General features: G+C 38.9%; 1 protein-coding gene across 5 annotated transcripts in view; it reads right to left on the bottom strand.

The window, feature by feature from the left end:
* TCF4 (transcription factor 4) overlaps positions 1-17,469 on the bottom strand; it is a 350,509-nt gene that overhangs the window by 35,404 nt on the left and 297,636 nt on the right. For all 5 annotated transcript variants that reach the window (XM_047086297.1, XM_047086298.1, XM_047086299.1 and 2 more), the window contains 3 exons: positions 15,364-15,469; positions 11,733-11,866; positions 5,774-5,906 (listed from right to left, as the gene is read on the bottom strand). In XM_047086297.1, the coding sequence (XP_046942253.1) occupies positions 5,774-5,906; positions 11,733-11,866; positions 15,364-15,469 (373 nt within the window). The remainder of the gene's footprint in view (positions 1-5,773; positions 5,907-11,732; positions 11,867-15,363; positions 15,470-17,469) is intronic.

The following is a 17,469-nucleotide window of genomic DNA, read 5'->3' as shown; positions in this document are numbered from 1 at the left end:
TAAGATGTATCAGTAGGATTACTTTTTGTACTACAACTTTCTAACTAAACTTTCTATTAGTGCCTGTTTTATAGAGGGAGATACTAGGACTCAGGAACTAGAATAAAAACTAGCATCAACTTCTTAGCTCATGTTGTCATGAAAATGTTTCAGAAAACCACAAAGGCTACTCGTGGAGGCACTGGTGAGAACAGACTATGTTTTTCACATGAAGCCATTCTACCTTGTAGCAGCTGGAGGGCCAGTCCTAAGGGCTTAAATTTCAAAGCAGTTTACTGGGGCCAATTTGCCCTTTCAGTTGGAATGCCTTTTGTTCTGTTCCAGGAAACGCTGGAGAAGACACATTTTCGAGCCCCTGAACATGTTAAGCTACATGGGCCCTTCTCTTAAAGATTTCTCTTTTTGTGTGACTGATAGGTCAAAAGGCACAGATAAACAGAAAGTGAACTTAAATTCTCAAATGGCATAATCTTTTTTATACTGAGTAGTAATAGGTCATGTTTGGCTAAACATACTTCTAATTAAACTTTGTGCTCATCAAGTCCACTTTTATGGCTTTAATGTGACGGGACTCAATTACTGTTCCAGGCCCAAGTTTTTGTCAACTCATAGTGTTAGAAATTACCAAAATTCTCATATAAAGGAACAGAGATAAAAACTACTGTTCCTACTAGGCGAAGCCTGGATTGATTTCTTGATATTTTAGCTCTAATCAATTTCTCTTGCTCAAGAAAAAAAACAAAAACAAAACCAAATCAGTCTCTAAAGTGGTAAGGTAAATAGGAATGGAAGATGAGCAGCTATTAAAAGGAACTGCAATTTTGTAGGAGGATTTGAGACTGCCAGCCCCCAAAGCATTATTCAGATGGCTTGAACACAGGTGCTGTTGCTGGCTAGAAGTTGGAGCAGAAAGAAGGGTCTGGTATCTTTGGTTTCATGTGAGACCTTGGTCTCAATCTCAGCTTTGTGGAAATGGCAATTCCTATTAGAACACACCCTAATCAAAACACCAGGATGACTGGGCACTGGCCCCTGAAAATCAAAATTCGGAACAATGTGTCATCCCTTTATTGCACACCCATAACCTCAGGCTGGAAACATCGTGAAGATACAAAAGGAGTAAGAAGTGCAATTCATAGTGTATTTGTCTGGAAGATAATGACAGCTTTAAAATTTAGGATTTTCTGAATTGTGTCTAAATGACCCTCGTGTTCTTAAACTATTAGAAGCAGCATACAGTGCCATGAGCTCCTCTCTGTAAGATGACAAGAGAAGGAGCTTTTCTAGCACTCTTCCTACACATGAATAAAGACTCAAATAGAGGCTATAATGCACTAATTTTTAGCAGGAGGGATTCCTAGGAATCCAAGGGGGAGGAATTGGGCCCCATGACCATGTGCAGGAAATGGACGAGAAGACTTAAATCAAATAGTTTATTGTTCTCCGTTGGTGGTCTTTGTAACTAAGATGCCATGTCACTGCTGGATAAAATCCATATTACTCTTATGCTCTGTGCCTGTTCATCACCCAACTGTATTTGAAGGCTCAAGATTCTTACAAAAGACAAAGTGAATATTATGTGACTACTCTAATAATAAAATTACTGTGAAACCAAGTCCTCAAGGGGAAATGGACATACTGTTTCTACTAGAAAAGCCACACACTAAAATGCATCATGTCATACAAACATGTCATTAGGAGTGAACGTTGTAAGCCAGATTAATTTCATGAACCAGATAGATATTCCAGGGTAATCTTTAGCATATGTTGCATTAAATCAATCTTGGTAGTCTGTTCCTTCAACACTGTTTGGTTTGAGGTTTAAAAACATTGGAAGTACCATGCATTAGAAAGCAGGCCAGTTAAAGACTAATGAAACAATAATAGTTATTATAACCATTATGTTAGTTTTATGCCCAATTCCCTCCGAGGGGAAGAGAGTGTGTGTAGCCTCTAACAACCAGGGGTCACACCCTGGGAATGTATACAAATGGTATTTCCCAGTGGGCAACTGGAGCACTCTTGTCCTTGAGGAGTCTAGAGGACTGTGTTAGAACAGGCAGTGCTCTCAAACCTTTAGATCAAGAAGGGGTATTAGACATTGTAGGTAAGAAGGAAATACGTAAACAGTAAAATATATAAGGCTGCTGTTCTTAGAGATTTCTATCCTCTACAAGCTGGTATCTAATAACTTACTACACTTCCTGTGCGTGCATGCTCACGTGAAGAGGCACTGGACTGGACTGCTTCTGATATACACCCAGCAGCATTACATCCAAAGAGTTTTAGGAACAAGGTTAAAAGGCACTGATGGTGGTAACTGTGGAAAGCTCTGGATTTAGCTCCTCTCTAACTGGGGACTGTACCAGTTGAATTACTAAGAGTCCATGCTGTGTCCCATGCATTATATTCATATAATCCCAGGAGCTTAATGGGCCCTTCTAATTCACAAATGTCTAAATAATCTCCAGAGTTTGTTGGCAAGGCTTCAGAAGAAAGTAGTGGACTATATGCCACAAGTAAAATAAACTACAATTCACTCGAAAATTTACGGATGAATGTGTCATTAAAAAAAAAATCCTGTCATTATAATCTGGGTAAATTTTGTCTTTCTTAAGTATTTCTTAAAAAATGATATTGGGCATTTAAGGGCAAAAGAAAACAAAACAAGAAACAACGATCACTCTACCGAGTCAAACACAAGTCATCTGAAACCATGGCAAGCATCTTCCATTTTTGAAATGCAGAGGACAGAACCAGGGGCAAAAGGGGCAAAGTGACTCCAGGGGGCTCCCTTCTGAGGGTTCTGAGCTTACATCTCACACCACGTGCATTTTGTTGCTCTAGGGGCAGGTCAGGACATTGACTGACTTCCAGGAAGACACATTATAACGCGAAACTCAGAAGTGGGGCCATGATCTAGACTGAAAAAGCAGCTAGCTTCCTAAGACATCAACGCCATTTATGAAAAGATTGCTTTGCCTTGCACTTTTTTACCAAGAAAACTTGAAAAATGTGATGTCCATGTGTTAGTGCTTGAACCCCATTCTTACGGCATTAGTATTGCTTATAGTCATTTTCTACAGAATCATGTGTGTAATCTCAAACATGTGTCAGGCTATGTGTTCCCTATTTACCAATTATTTAATTAGCTCTGTTTGTTCTTTGAGATACAGGCAATGTAATATTTCTTTATTTCCTGCATTTCAGAATGAGTGAGTATATGCCAAATATTTTCAAAAGTCTACAGATGTATCCTATTAATCCATACTGTTTGTCAGGGAAGTATCACTAACATCAGAAGAGAAATCTTCTCTTCTTGTTATACAGACATGCTGCCTTCCCTGACTTCTACCACACTCTGAAAATCCATCCAAGGCCTAGGAAAATTAAAGTGTGAAGAAACATGAGCCATTTGACAGCATGCAATACTAAGGCTTATTATCATATTTAAATTTTCCTCTGTATTTTAATATAAGAAATTGGAGGACATATTATTTTAAGAAAGAACATTCTAGAATGTTCTCCCTTAACATAATCCTTAAGTAATAACTGCATTTATGCAAGTTAATAAAGGTCTGTTCCTCCAAAAAGCTGAATTACCATGTCTACTTATTTCCTGAAAAGATTATAAAGCTTTCTCACATTCTGCTAATAGATTTTGACAAGAATACCCATGATTACAGAATAATTTATGTAATAAAGTTATTCTTAAAAACCTTTTTCTGGGTTCCAGAAATCTCATGTTTTTCTCTGTAAAATTAAAGCTCTTTTATCATTGCCTAGACCTTCCTTCCACTTAAACAGGGCCCTGTGGTCTATGTACCAAGTTCACTCCCTCTTTAGTATAGAGGTGGGTCCATCAGGATGCAGTAGTCACCTACTGCTCCACGCTGTCCAGACCAGATGAAGAAGGAGAGCAGACATTCCTTTTCATCCACAGGCTAATGATGAGTCAACCATCTTAAGTAAAGCAAATCTCATTCCCACTGAGACTTGTGGCCATGCTGACCACAGCTCATGGAAAATGATTATTCCATCTCATAACATCTCTTTCTTCCCAAGTTGCGGTGCCTCTCTCCCAGAAAGGCTGTTTTGTCAATCAATCAACAAAATTTTTTTTCAGACAGTGCCTGAGTATGTTTTCCTCAACTCAAGCTTTTGCTCCACCTTTATACCTTCCTAAAAAAGAAAATTACTCAAACCACAAGTAGACAGGAAATCTGCCGTGTAAGAGGATGAATGACCGGTCATCCTTCTTTATAACTAGACCTCATGACTGTAGAGAGGGGCTTTCCATTTGTCAAACCACATTGAAGTGAAATATGCTTTCCTCACTCTTTCAGTTCTGCACTTCTTTCTTTCTTCTTGTTTTTCAAATCTGCCAAAACTGCATTGATAGCTAACCCAACTTCCCCATGTGACCTCTGTCCATAGCTCTCCAAGGTCAAACTGATGCAACACACTTGTAGAAGCTTTGTTATGAAAAGCTACAAAAATGGAAACTCTTATAAATTTGTTTCTTAGTGAGACATGATAGCGAAGGGCTGCTAGGTGGTTAGTCTCAAGTGTGAAATACATTATTGAATAAGCAGGGAGTGTATTATTTAGGCAGAATTATATCTGCAACATTTCAAAGTACATCTCTTCCCTTTCATCAAAAACACTCCCACATAAGTGATTCACACCACTTTCCCAAGTCCTATGGACTCTCTGAAGAAAATGAAAAACTGCAAAGAGCTAAGGGGAATAAACGGCAGGATTATTCTGCCACACATTCTTCTCTCGAAAATGAACAGTTTATGTTCTCATCAGCGACCCACTAGAAGTGATCTTGAGGCCAAGCAGGGTGTGAGTGTGAGCTAGTACCAGAGCAGTGGCAACCAGGGAAGTCTGAGGTTTTAGGAGACCCTGAAGCACCAGGCTGGCCTGCTCCTCGGAATGGCGGAGTCGTTGAGTTGTTGAAGGTGCATCTGGAAAGGGGTGGCTGCCTCCTCCCCAGCCTGGGACTCTTTCCTCCAGGGACAGCTGGACACCTGCCTAGCTCCTCCCTCCAGGGGACAGCGCCGGTGGAGGAATCTTTTGTCCAGAGAGACAATCACAATGGACATCAGGGAAAACCAGGGATGACGGCTGAGTTCTTTTGGCAGCAGCGCTCTGCTTGGCCTCAACTTCTTAGTAAATCTGCTTGAGAGAAAGCAGTACATGCCTTCTGGCCCACTGATGCCCAGGTGTCTCCTCTCCCATAAGGGAGCAAACGCTTCTTTTCCTCTGAAGGACTCCACGATGCCACATTCTCTAGGAGGGGAAGCCTTATTAATAATCTCCTGTGAATTTCATAGGAGCTAGTCTTCAGATGTCATGGGTAAGAGCCTAGCACGGTGACTGGGGCTTGGGAAGTGGTCAATAGCTACTATTAGGAGCTAACCTGCCCCCTATCTCATTAGTCTTCGGCGGTTTGTCTTATAAACATTCATTTTGCTTACCGTTTAGGAATGTGAGAAGCAAGGTAGTTTGGATCTACTGAAAGCCTTGTTCAATCTAATACCTCACAATGAACAAAGTAGCCAAATTTCAGTTTCTTATGATAAAAAAAAATGTGATTATAGACAAGCCAATGCCTATTTCTGTTTGGTTCATGTATTTTCATTCAGTTATGTGACAGACATTCATTGCCTGATTGCCGTTTGATGACGAGGAGAAAAAAGAGGTCCTATATTATTAAGCCATGACATTGACTGTCGGCGTCAGAATCGACATTTCCATGACTCACCCATTATACTGTCTGTCCCGTTGGCAGGAGGCGTACAGGAAGAGGTGCTGTAATGGTTTGTGCCACTACGATGGAAAGTGGACATCGGAGGAAGACTGGAATTGATGTCTGCTGAGGAGTGTGATGGATAGCTCTATAGCAGGAAGCAGAAAAAAGAGACCATATTCAACCATAAAATACTTAATGGGTTAGGTTTCTAATACTTCTTTCAGAACTCTTCATTTTGCAGGAGATAGCTCTTAGAATTTCAAAATATCCAAGAGTATATTTGACAGCTTTCATTTTTCAAAGAATAAAATGCAAAGACACATAGTTATTTGGGTTTGCATCGAATGTAGAAGAATACAATGGCAATACAGGACAGTGAGAAATGATTATAGTCTCTGAATCTAAAAATTACTGCTTAAAAGTATCTCTGAGATTTCAGCAATGTAAAAGACCGTTTCTACTATTAATTTTTTTGTATGAACTACTGATCAAGTAAGAAAGATTCCATGGTACAATGAATAAAACAATATCATGACCCATGGGGTTGACATTACATTTCATCCTGAACTTCTTGACACTAAATGGTGAAAACAGTCAGCCTCAAATCCTCTTCCTGCAAAACTGGATCACCTTCCTGAATTCTAGTGAGAACAAAATGGTAAATGAAAACATTTTAAAAGTACCAATGATTAAATACCTTTATAAATATCAGTATGTAAAACAAATCAATGACTCTATTGAATTAAATTGGAATGAACAAACTGAGAAGGACTGATTTGATTTGAGTTCTTTCTTTCCATGTCCTCCTCGTTAGCAATCTACCAGATAGCTGACTATGAAAAAGGCATATCTTTACAGAATCATTTGTTTTAAGTTTGGCTTTAAGTTCAATTATTATCCTAATTGTGCAATAAGCTGCTTTTCTTGGGGCATATCACAGAGCCTGTAAAGAAGCAAATTTGTTGCTACTGATTGATCTGCTGGGGAATGAGCAGATCACTAACAGGGACATGGTTGTTTACAAAAATACATCAAGCTATTTCCTTTTTCAAGATAAAAAAGTACCCTGGAAAGTCACTCTCATAGGTATCTGAATGTGTTACAGACCTGTAAAGGAAAACTATTTTGGGTACAATACACTTTTTTTCTTATATGTAATACTTTAATCAGCTATGGATTTTTATTACATCATTAGTAGAGATTCTATTAAAATTAGAGATTGAATATGATGCTAAAAGTCAGGGGTGCTTAAAGCCCAGGCATTTATTCATAGGAGTAAAACCCTGGTGTCTTGGTACTTCTGTATTAATTTTGTGAGGCTCATCTTGGGTTCTAGCTCTTCCTTTAGCATTCCTTCTAACTTCCAACTCTTGCATGATCTCTTTTCTCTGAATCCCTAATGTACTCACAGTCTGCACTGTGCCATTTAACACTTAATTATATGCTGCCTTTCATTGCTTTCTGTTTCAAGTGCATTCCCACCTATATTGTGAACTTCTTAAGAGGAGGGAATAGAGCTTATACTTGTGCATCCGATAGCTCATGGCTGAGTGCTGACCACATAATCACCTTATACACTCAATGAACATATGGTTATCGGTTGGCATTTAATAAATAGTGGACTGAAATACTACTCATTTGAGAGAGAACTAAACAGTCTAGAAAATGAACCTATGTTAGATCTGCCAATGACATGGTGGGTGCCCTTGAAAATATTATCTCTACATACATATTATCTCTACATAAAATAGTCCAACTGAAAGGTCAACTTCAGTGAAAAGGTTGAGATGATACCTTCACCTCCAAGTTCCCAAGAAAATCTTTAAAACTTTTTAATTTTATGGAACTCTTTGCTTGACCCCAAAATTCCTTAGGCCACCTGTTAAGCTCATTTCTACTTGCTGCTTACAAAATACCCCAAGTAGCCCATGAAATTTTCTCTGAATAACAATACAACGGGCCCGTTCCACAGTACATCTAACCCAAAAGACTGGGGAAGTCACAGAACATAAACTTACAACAACTATCTCTGCTCGAGAGCTAAATACTGTAATAAAGTAGAGAAAAAGAAAATGAACATAGAAGGAGGAAACTGAAAGAAAGAGGTGGTTTGCCTTCATTTCCACACAGTGGTATTCCATGCTGAATTTCTGAAGAATAGAGAAGCTTTACAAATCAGTCCCAGATATGCAAAAATGAAAACAGTGGAAAAGAATTTTGAAAAATATTTAAATGAGTATATAATCACAGGGTGAAGCAGGAAGAAGATTATCACATCAGGGAAAATTTCTACACACTTTTAACCTGGCGTAAAATCGGCACTAATTCAAGATTTAATAGACAGAGGGTTAATCCTGTGTTTAGAGAATGACAGAAAAAGTCCCACCCCATAGGTTTTAATGGGGAAACCAACGCAATCCACGTAGAGTATTTAGGGACCATCGATGACAGGTGCCCTCAACCTCTCTTACTCCAGCTATTGATGCCGTCTGACCTGCTTGCTATGCATAGAAAGGGGAGACTGAAAAAGAGCTACGGCTTTACATGCCTACTATTTAATTATGTTTACTTATGATACCCAATTAATTATAGCATATTTGGAGCCTTCTGACAAAGTACTGAAAATATTTCTATTAGTGATGTTTTTAGCAACTTATGGGGTGACAATTCAAAGATTAGAAAATAAGTGGTGGCACATACAAAGAATAAAATCCTGCTTTGGGCTAAGGCAAGGTTTCACAATGTTGGCACCATTAATCTTTTGTGCCAGACAATTCTTTGTTGTGGGAGGCTCTCCTATGCATTGCAGTATGTTTCCCAGCATCCCTGGCTTCTATCTGCTAGATTTCCTGTATCAGCTACTCCCCAGTCATAATATCCATGAACATCTTCGGACACTTCCAAATGTTCCCTGAGGGGGTCAAATCACACCTGGTTGAGAATCACTGGGGTAAGGGTTTATGTTACAAAAAATAAAAGAACTTGTGTTTTATAATACACTGCTAGGCTCCTAGGACTATTTCACTCTGTGGCGCAAAGACCATGCCTAAACCATGCCAGACAGAGGACTCTATTCTATTTCTAAACAGAACTCGGCCAAGTCATTCCAAACTTAAATCTGCAACAACCCATTCCAAAGCTTAACCACAAACTCCATTCTTCTGAGTGATTCTGTATGTACCTCTGTGACATAGTAGAGATTAGCTGTGGGATTGCGTTGTAGAGGCTGAAACCATAAAGGGGATTGGAAGAATCAAGCTTGGGGTCTTGACGGTTACGACCGAAATGTGTGGAATTTAGGCTCTACACATCCTATTACAGCATGGTATAAAGAGATGAAGACAGTAACATTTCTAAAGTGTTGTATCTTTACAGACAATACGAGTTTGGCCCAATTATGCCCCCAAATCTCTTCTTTTCCTCACACAATGCCTTTGTTCTGCATGAGACTGGCCAAAGCTACAGGCAAAAATTGTGAGGAATTACCATTATTTTCAAGTGAAAAGTCACTAAGTGCCTACTGCATACTCACATTTTTCTTAATCAGTGTCAGATTTCTGAAAGGCATTTCAATGAGAGATTTTCAAATAGTTGAATACTGAAATTACAATGATTACTAGATATAATAATCCAACAGTTTCCCTACCAGTGAGAAAATTCATTAGGATACATTACCAGAGACCTAATTCATTTACCATTAAAAAAAAAAAACCTTATATCTCTAAGAACTGCTAAATAATCATGTTTAAGAATGAAAACTCTGGGTTCTATGACAGATAAATGACATTACAAAGATAGCATCTGATACAACCTGTTGGTCTACTCCTTCAAATAATCTTTCTTCCTGGGTTGATAATATTGTTTTGGTTTTAAGGTTTCCAACAAATTTTTTTTCTAAAAGGAATGTAGTTGGTTTCCTTTTTAAAATTACACTTTTTATGCATTTGAGCATTTTTTAAAGATACCTCCGCCCATGCAGTGAATTCGGGATAAAATCAAACCACCTACATCAAAATTCTACAGCATGACAGTAAAAGAAGAAAAGAAAGAAAGAAAGAAAGAAAGAAAGAAAGAGAAGGAAAGAAGGAAGGAAAATATCAAATGGACAACTCTTAGAAGAACTGACATTCCATACTGCCAAATCTTTTATTTGTAATCAAAATTTTCCTTGCTCACAGGACACATGAAGTTTTGGTCATGAGTTCCTTAGAGAAGTGGAAAATGAAGATGAGAAATAAGGATGTTGGCCAAGAAGAAATTCTAGTATAGTAATAGTTGATATTTCTTTAAGTGTTTGTTCTAATACCTGAAAGGAGGGGAGAGAAGATGAAATTTGCAAATTATTTGCTATTTACTGAAGATGTGCTAAAATTTGAGACAGTTTGATTTACAGATGATATAAACTTGGCAGATGATATCAAAAGGCCAATTCTATCTCCATCATGTGCCTCTCCTCAACAGATAGGCTAACTGACCACAGTGTCTCTATCACTAGGAGTAACTAAAGAGGTATTTTCTTTTTTTTTTTTTTTTAAATTTTTTTTTTTTTTTCAACGTTTATTTATTTTTGGGACAGAGAGAGACAGAGCATGAACGGGGGAGGGGCAGAGAGAGAGGGAGACACAGAATCGGAAACAGGCTCCAGGCTCTGAGCCATCAGCCCAGAGCCCGACGCGGGGCTCGAACTCCCGGACCGCGAGATCGTGACCTGGCTGAAGTCGGACGCTTAACCGACTGCGCCACCCAGGCGCCCCAAGAGGTATTTTCAAAGATATCAGAAACTGTAACTTCTGGAATGTTTTTATGTTGTCAGAATAGTATAGAAGTTACCTTTTCTATATCTCTAATGGTTAAGCAAAAGAGAGGACAGACCACAGAAATCCAGAAAGTACTATTTCTTATAGCAGAACAGAGAAAGACACACGAATCTCGTGTTAGGAGAAGAGAAAGGGGCAATTTCAAGACGAAGAGTAGTGACACAGGTACCAGGAAGGATCACTGGATAGGCCACATCCTTTTTGTATCTGTAGGATTACAGCTTCATACATTTTTAAAGCTATATTACTGCCCAAGGGGCTCAGTCCCCACCTTAATTGCATCTCAAACCTAACTCATGATCTAGAAGCAGTCCTTCCTCCACATAATGATAGACTTAAGTTCATGAGTGGATTCTGGGCTGTGGGAGTTTTTGAGGCTAGAAAAGATCAGATGATCAGATGAATGCTGCTTCCTTCAAGATAAAGCGCCACATTAGGATGGATGAGTGTAGGCAATGGGTGGAGTGGCCACTCTGGTAATGAAAACAAGGTAACATTCTACAGCTCAGCACTTTTCAACTGAGTAAGGCAAGGGAGCATCAGGGGGAGGTTGGGGAGTATGGAGTTATAGCTAAGCTACTGAACATTGGGAATCCGATCTATACGGAAACCCCATGGTTGCTGTTTCTAGTGGACTGTATGGGAAACAGGAACTCTTTCCTCTGGGTGTGGCACCAAGGGTCAAAGCTGTCACCAGGGACAGAAGCCGGAAAGAGGAAGTGGAAAAGCCCATGGGAGATACAGGTCACCTACTCTCAGTCTACTGACTGTCACCCTGCCCCCTGCAGTATATTCTTCAAAACTACAGACAGCAAATAAAAAAAATAAATAAGTAAAAGGATCCACCATAGCTGAAATTCTGCAACTCAAATGCACTGTGTCTTTATGTGCCAAAGGAGCCTAACACTGTCGTCAAGAAAGCACAGAATAAGACACAATGAACAGAAGAACAATAGCAAAGAGAATCCAGAAAGGGCTTACAAAGGTGTTCTGATTTAGGTAGGTCTTTGATCACAGAAACAATATAAGAATGATGGGTGTATACCACTTTTACTTTCATTTACAGAGTCCTTGTGTGCACGCATGGGAAGACAGAGGATGAGATTTCAGAAACTAGCTGTGTTGTGTCCAGAATCATGTAAATCTGCCCTTACCAAACGTTCGTGTGGATGCAGGCTACAGTAGCTGCTAGACTGTGGAATATGAGAAGAATTGCCCAACATTCCTCCGTAGCCAGGCTGATTCATCCCACTGGAGGAGCTCCAAGGGTCACTGCTGTGATGGCCATCTGTAAAAGACAAAGAACACCATGACTTTTCTGAGGCATTCAGCCTTGCCTCACAGAATAGGGTTTTTTCATATACTTGAAAATGGCTGCCTGTTGTGTATCCGCCTTTGTGCTGTTTCACTGATTACATCAGAAGACAGTCAGCCTCATTTTTTCCCAAGTGGTTCTATATCGCCAAACAAATGTAAATATTTACCATAGGCAGTGTTCTTAGTAAAAATTCAGCTATAAAAGAACAACGCAATACATTTCTATGTAGAGTTATGTCAAGTCTGCAAGGTAAACAATACTAAAGAAAACATTTCTTAGAAGTCCCCTGACCTCTTTTTCTACAAAAACTAAAAGTGAAATTGTGCCTAAATTTCATGGTAAAAATAAAATTCTCGACACATTACAGAGTTGATAAGTTCACAAATTTTAAAAGCATACAAAGAAATAAGTAATAATGAAAAAGAACATCTCAGACTTAAGAGATCAGATTTCTTTCTCGTAACATACATAGAATTAATGTTGAAATTGCATTGTGACTTAAAGGGAGCAGGATTCTCAGATACATAGTTCTGAAATTTCTTTTGGCACATAGTTCTATAGCTATCTTAAGCTTCAGTAGCCATTGAAAGGGTACACACCTATCATAAGTTAAATATTATGCTACAGACAATTTTGAGAGGTTCTGGATTTTATAAAACCGTAAGTTAAAAAGAGGTTTAAAATGATACGGTCATTATATGAAGTACCTTTCAACATTAAGTTAATTTTTTGTTAGCACCATATTAAAAACATTTTTATAGATTCTTTTTCTTTTCTGGGTCTACTGGCCTAGAGGTTATTACTAGAGGTCACTAATGTTTGGCTGGGTTTCTCAGATGAAGGTGGTCGGTGGGGGTTGGGGGGGTGGAAATCTATGTGGTTGCTGAATTCAAAGTTTCCCTTCTTCTAATAGTTTAACTAAAATTATTGAACATCAGCTGAATGTGGGACCATCAGCTAGGTCACAGCATGGCCTGTTCTGCCTCCTTGAAAATAAGATTATTTTAACATCTGTATGTGTTGTCTAATAAAAACCTTTTGCAAATTTAAGCAATACATGAGTTAAATCTGCCACCATACACCACAAAGCTCTCTTTCACTGAGATTTTAAACACAGAAATTAGAATTCCAAAAACTGGAATAGTTTAAGGACAGGGAGGGATGATCAATAGACTTCTTAAAAAAAAAAATCATGTCTGTGATTTTGACAACTCAGGAGTTTTAATTAGAGGGTGGAAGTTCAAGAGAAAAATGAGAGGTCACATAGTAGTGAGTTTGAGATACGCTCCTGCCAGTCTCTAAATATCTTTCACCTGCACTGTATGTCTCTTTAAGCTCTGAACCCTCAGGGCACCATATGCCCCCCTCACTGCAGGAACCGGATGGGATACTGTTTCTGCGATGATAATGTGAAAACACCAGGACTTTCAAAAAGTTATTATTCATGTACTGAAGACTTAGCCTTCAGACAGTGGAAGTTTAGATGTCACCTTAAATTCAAATATGAAGTTAAGGCCCTAACATTTCAAATAGATGGCATCTATGACAAATAAATTGAGAATGTGTATCACTGAACGAGAGTCTCCTGAAACATTCTGACAACATGATGCAGTATACGGAAATACATTTAGGATTTGTTAACACACAACACTCTGCTTAGTGCAGTCTTATAAAAATACGTACTTTACATAAATTATGCTTTTCACAGTAAATTAATATTTATCACATCCCATGATCTGGCGTAATGTTGTTTGGAAAGAATAGAATTAGATGTGTGCAAATTAACTGTGCTCATCATAAATGTCAACTTTTTTTTTTTTTTTTTTGCTTTCTTGGGCATTCATATGCAGAAAAGCCAAGTTTGTTCCCTGTATTTTGTGTGGTCTGCTATCCAGAAGAGCCTGCTGTTTTAATCTATCTGACCTCCCATGCGGTGTGCAGTTTATGCAAGCACCTTCCTGAAGGCAGACAGAAGAAATCTATCCTGCCAATTTTCTCGGTGAAAAACTGCTTTGAGTGATGAATCACTACAAGCACCAGTGGTATGGTTTCTCTGGTGGGTCATAAAAGAGGGGAGCTGATGCCTAAGTGGCTGCTTGTTTACAGCAAACTGGGATAAGGCTTTTGTCATGGCAGAGGACACACTGAAGTGACATACCCTGTGTCCCTTGGTGAGTTACACCTAGGACAGGTCACAAAGATAAAGGACCCTTCTGAACACGAGCTCTATTATGTGTGGAACAAATTCTCTCCAATCCTAAGAGACCCATTCAATTCAATTTCATAGATTTTCCATGGAATTTCACATGTGAACTCACAACCTAAAACAAGCTAACACTCTGAAGGACAAGACAATAAAGCCCTTTTAATCAGAATAATTTTGAGTGTGTCCACTGCAAGCTAAGTGAGACACTTAGCTGCCCCCCCCTTGGTCTCACTGCTCCAAGGGCGCTCCCCTTCCCATGATATGGCCCTTCCCAGAGTAGCATGGAAAGGAAATCCCACGGCACTTTGCCAAGGCACACTCAAAAAAGGTTTTTACACCCAGGCTGGAAGAGTTAAAAGTTCTGCATACAGGTACAAGAGTTCTTGGCAAACTCCATGTCTAAATTTCAGAGTATTAACTTGGCAACAAGATCATCACATTTTGACAACAAGTGTCACAGGCTTACTGGGGACAAAGCCTTAGGTGCATCTCTGGACAGTCTATTCTTACAGGCAGGTGCTGTCACTCTAACCACCTCGGTCTTTTCCAAGCAGCAGTAGCAAGAGTATAAGCTCAGGGGGCACACATCCACGTACAGTTAATTCAATATACTGCACAACTGAAAGTAAATATACTTTATCTACTTGAAACTGTAATTTTCTAAAACTGTCTGGGAAAAAAGCTGGGTCTTTTACCCAAAATCAATTTGCATGTTGGGATGGAGCTTTCACTGTGTAATGAAATCATACTCCAGTCTTCAGATAGGTTTGCTTCACCTTAAATGGGACTCTTGTTCTTACCTATAAATTAATAAGTGGCTGAAATTTTTATATGAAGTTATACATAAGGACAATTTGTTCCCAGCTGGCTACATCCAGGATGCTCAAAATACACACTGAACCAAAACACTTCCAAAAATACACATACGTTCTTCTTGGGGGAGTGAAGACGCTGAAATGATCCGTCAGGAAGACCATCCCCGTCAAAGCATCAGTTCTAAGTGAAGCCAAACAGTTTTATCTAAACTCATCATTGCTCAAGGGGATTTAACTTAAAAAAATAAGTCTTAGTAGAGTTTTAATTAATTGATTCATTTTTAACGAATTCAATTCCTAAGAAGAGCATGGCCTTCAATATTCTCTGCTTGCCTAGTATTCCATTTTCTTGAGGATCCGTTCAGCAGTCTTTTGCCCCATGCATGACCTGAGACCTGGGGAGATTCTGCCCAGTGGATTTCCCCGCAGAAGAGGCAGCATCTTACCCTGCATGAAGAAGGAGCTAGGGAAAGTGCTGGCTGCTGGTTTCGAGGAAGGGTAGCCTGGCGAGTCCCTATTGTAGTCGGCAGTGCTTGCTGATGGAGCATAGACCTGAGGAAGGAGAGACAATTTAGTTTTCCTTGCTGCATTGAACAAAGCACCTCAAGGTCCATTACTTGAGAAGAAGCAGGCACTAAATGCTAAATTTCTATCATGTCCATCCCAGATCTGTCAAACCCTAGAACACTACCCCTTCCAGAATACAGAAAAACCATCACCACCACCACCAACAACAAATGCTGAGTATATCTGTGTGACTGGAAAACCGGGGGGTGGGAGGGGTGGATATTTTCCAGTCGTAGGCAAGAATACCGCGAACTATGTCTTGTTAAATGTATTATATAATACCCACAGGGCTGTCCTGTCCAAGCATCCTTTTTTTTTTTTTTTAAACATAGACAGCCTCTGAGCACATGAAAGGTGAAAACAGAAGGGCATGCGTCAAGCCTCTCCCTTTTACTTGAACTTTGAATTAAAATTTTTACTTCTCAGAGAAAGAGACAGAGACCCAGAAAACGAATACACTATCCAGACCACAGAAAGTGACAAATACATCTTGGAATATTAAATTCCCATAGTGTCAGCTTTTTGCAGAGCTGCATGAAAAAAGACCATTAAAAGCCCAGATCTACATAGACCACCAACAATCAGCATGTACACAGGAAGAGGGGGGAGCACTCCTTTATAGCTCTTATTATATTTGTGTGTGCAATAAACTTAAAAAAAGTGTGCCAAAATCCTAATTTACTGAACATTCGTTTACTAATACTCATGAGAGTTGGAGAACCAGTCCTTTATAAAAATAGCCTGTGTATTTTCTTGTTTAGGTTTCCTTTAAAGAAGAGAGCATAGTGGAAAAGCATAAATTCATAAGGTATAGTTTAACTTTAATTGGTTCCCCCCTTGCCTTTTCTGCTAAATATAATTTTTTTAAATCCCTATTTTCTTTTGCTCCAAAAGTTCCTCTCTCCAGATGGTCGGAGAGACTGAAACACTGTCATCCTCTTGATGAAAATGGATACCTTCCTGCCTCCATTTTGAAGCAGGCAGAGGCTCACAAAATTGGCAGAGAGCCTGCAGTGATATTCACAGGTCACAGCAAAAGAAAGAGAAATTCACCAATAAAAAGGCAACTGCAGAGTTACCAAAAAATACTCCCATTTTTTTACAGTGCACATCGAATAAACACCCTAAGAAAAATTATATAATTGCTCTCAGAACACCATGAATCACAAACTAAGCATTAATACAAGGTTTAGGATTTCACAAAGGATAGGTCCGCAGAGACAGATGTGGCAAAATATGCATACACATACATACATCAAATAAATGCTACATATGCCCCACAGTGCCCTTGAAAATTGGGAGGTCCTGGAGATGGGACAAAACAAAAACAAACCAGAAAAACCTAGGCACGCTTTAGAAAACAAGGAATTTTCCTAAGTCATAGAGGGATATAAGCCCCATATTACATGGGCTATACTTCACTTTATTTTTTAGTTCTCCTCACATTTTAAATATATAAATGTCTATTTCCTTCTATTTCCACAGAGCTTACAAAAAGGAAGAAATCTTCTCAATTATCTCTAAGAGACAAAGAATAAACCTTAACCCAGGAACCCCCCAAACAAATCAATACCCTAAAGTTCTGTCAAGCGAAACCCAGCATTTTCTTGGGAACTATACAACTAATAAACCGTTTGGGAAATGCTACTGAATGTATTTAGAGGAGGTCTTGAGAGTAGGATAACAAGATGAAGGAAACCTTACTATCTAGAGAAAGGGGAAATTGAAAATCAGATTGCCTCTGTGGTATTATCTATAGTACAGGCTGTTAGCCAGACAGCTGTTTGGCCATTGGTATTAATACAAGCTAAGTGTACTACGTATCACCCCAAGTTTCAGAAATTAATGTATGTACTGTAAAAGTGAAAATAAACTGTGACCCACATTATTAAACCATCTTGTATTTGAAAACAATTAAAATAAGTTCTTCTAGGATTATATAGTTTAATTTTAATTATATTCTACTACATTAACTTTAAACATGT

Source organism: Lynx rufus, unplaced genomic scaffold (assembly GCF_022079265.1).
Source record: "Lynx rufus isolate CCGP_SWC_20201006 ecotype Redwood Valley unplaced genomic scaffold, mLynRuf1.p SCAF_20, whole genome shotgun sequence".
In the NCBI taxonomy this organism is placed as follows: domain Eukaryota; kingdom Metazoa; phylum Chordata; class Mammalia; order Carnivora; family Felidae; genus Lynx; species Lynx rufus.
Note: the sequence above shows the minus strand (reverse complement) of the source record. Positions and strands in the feature narration are given on the sequence as shown.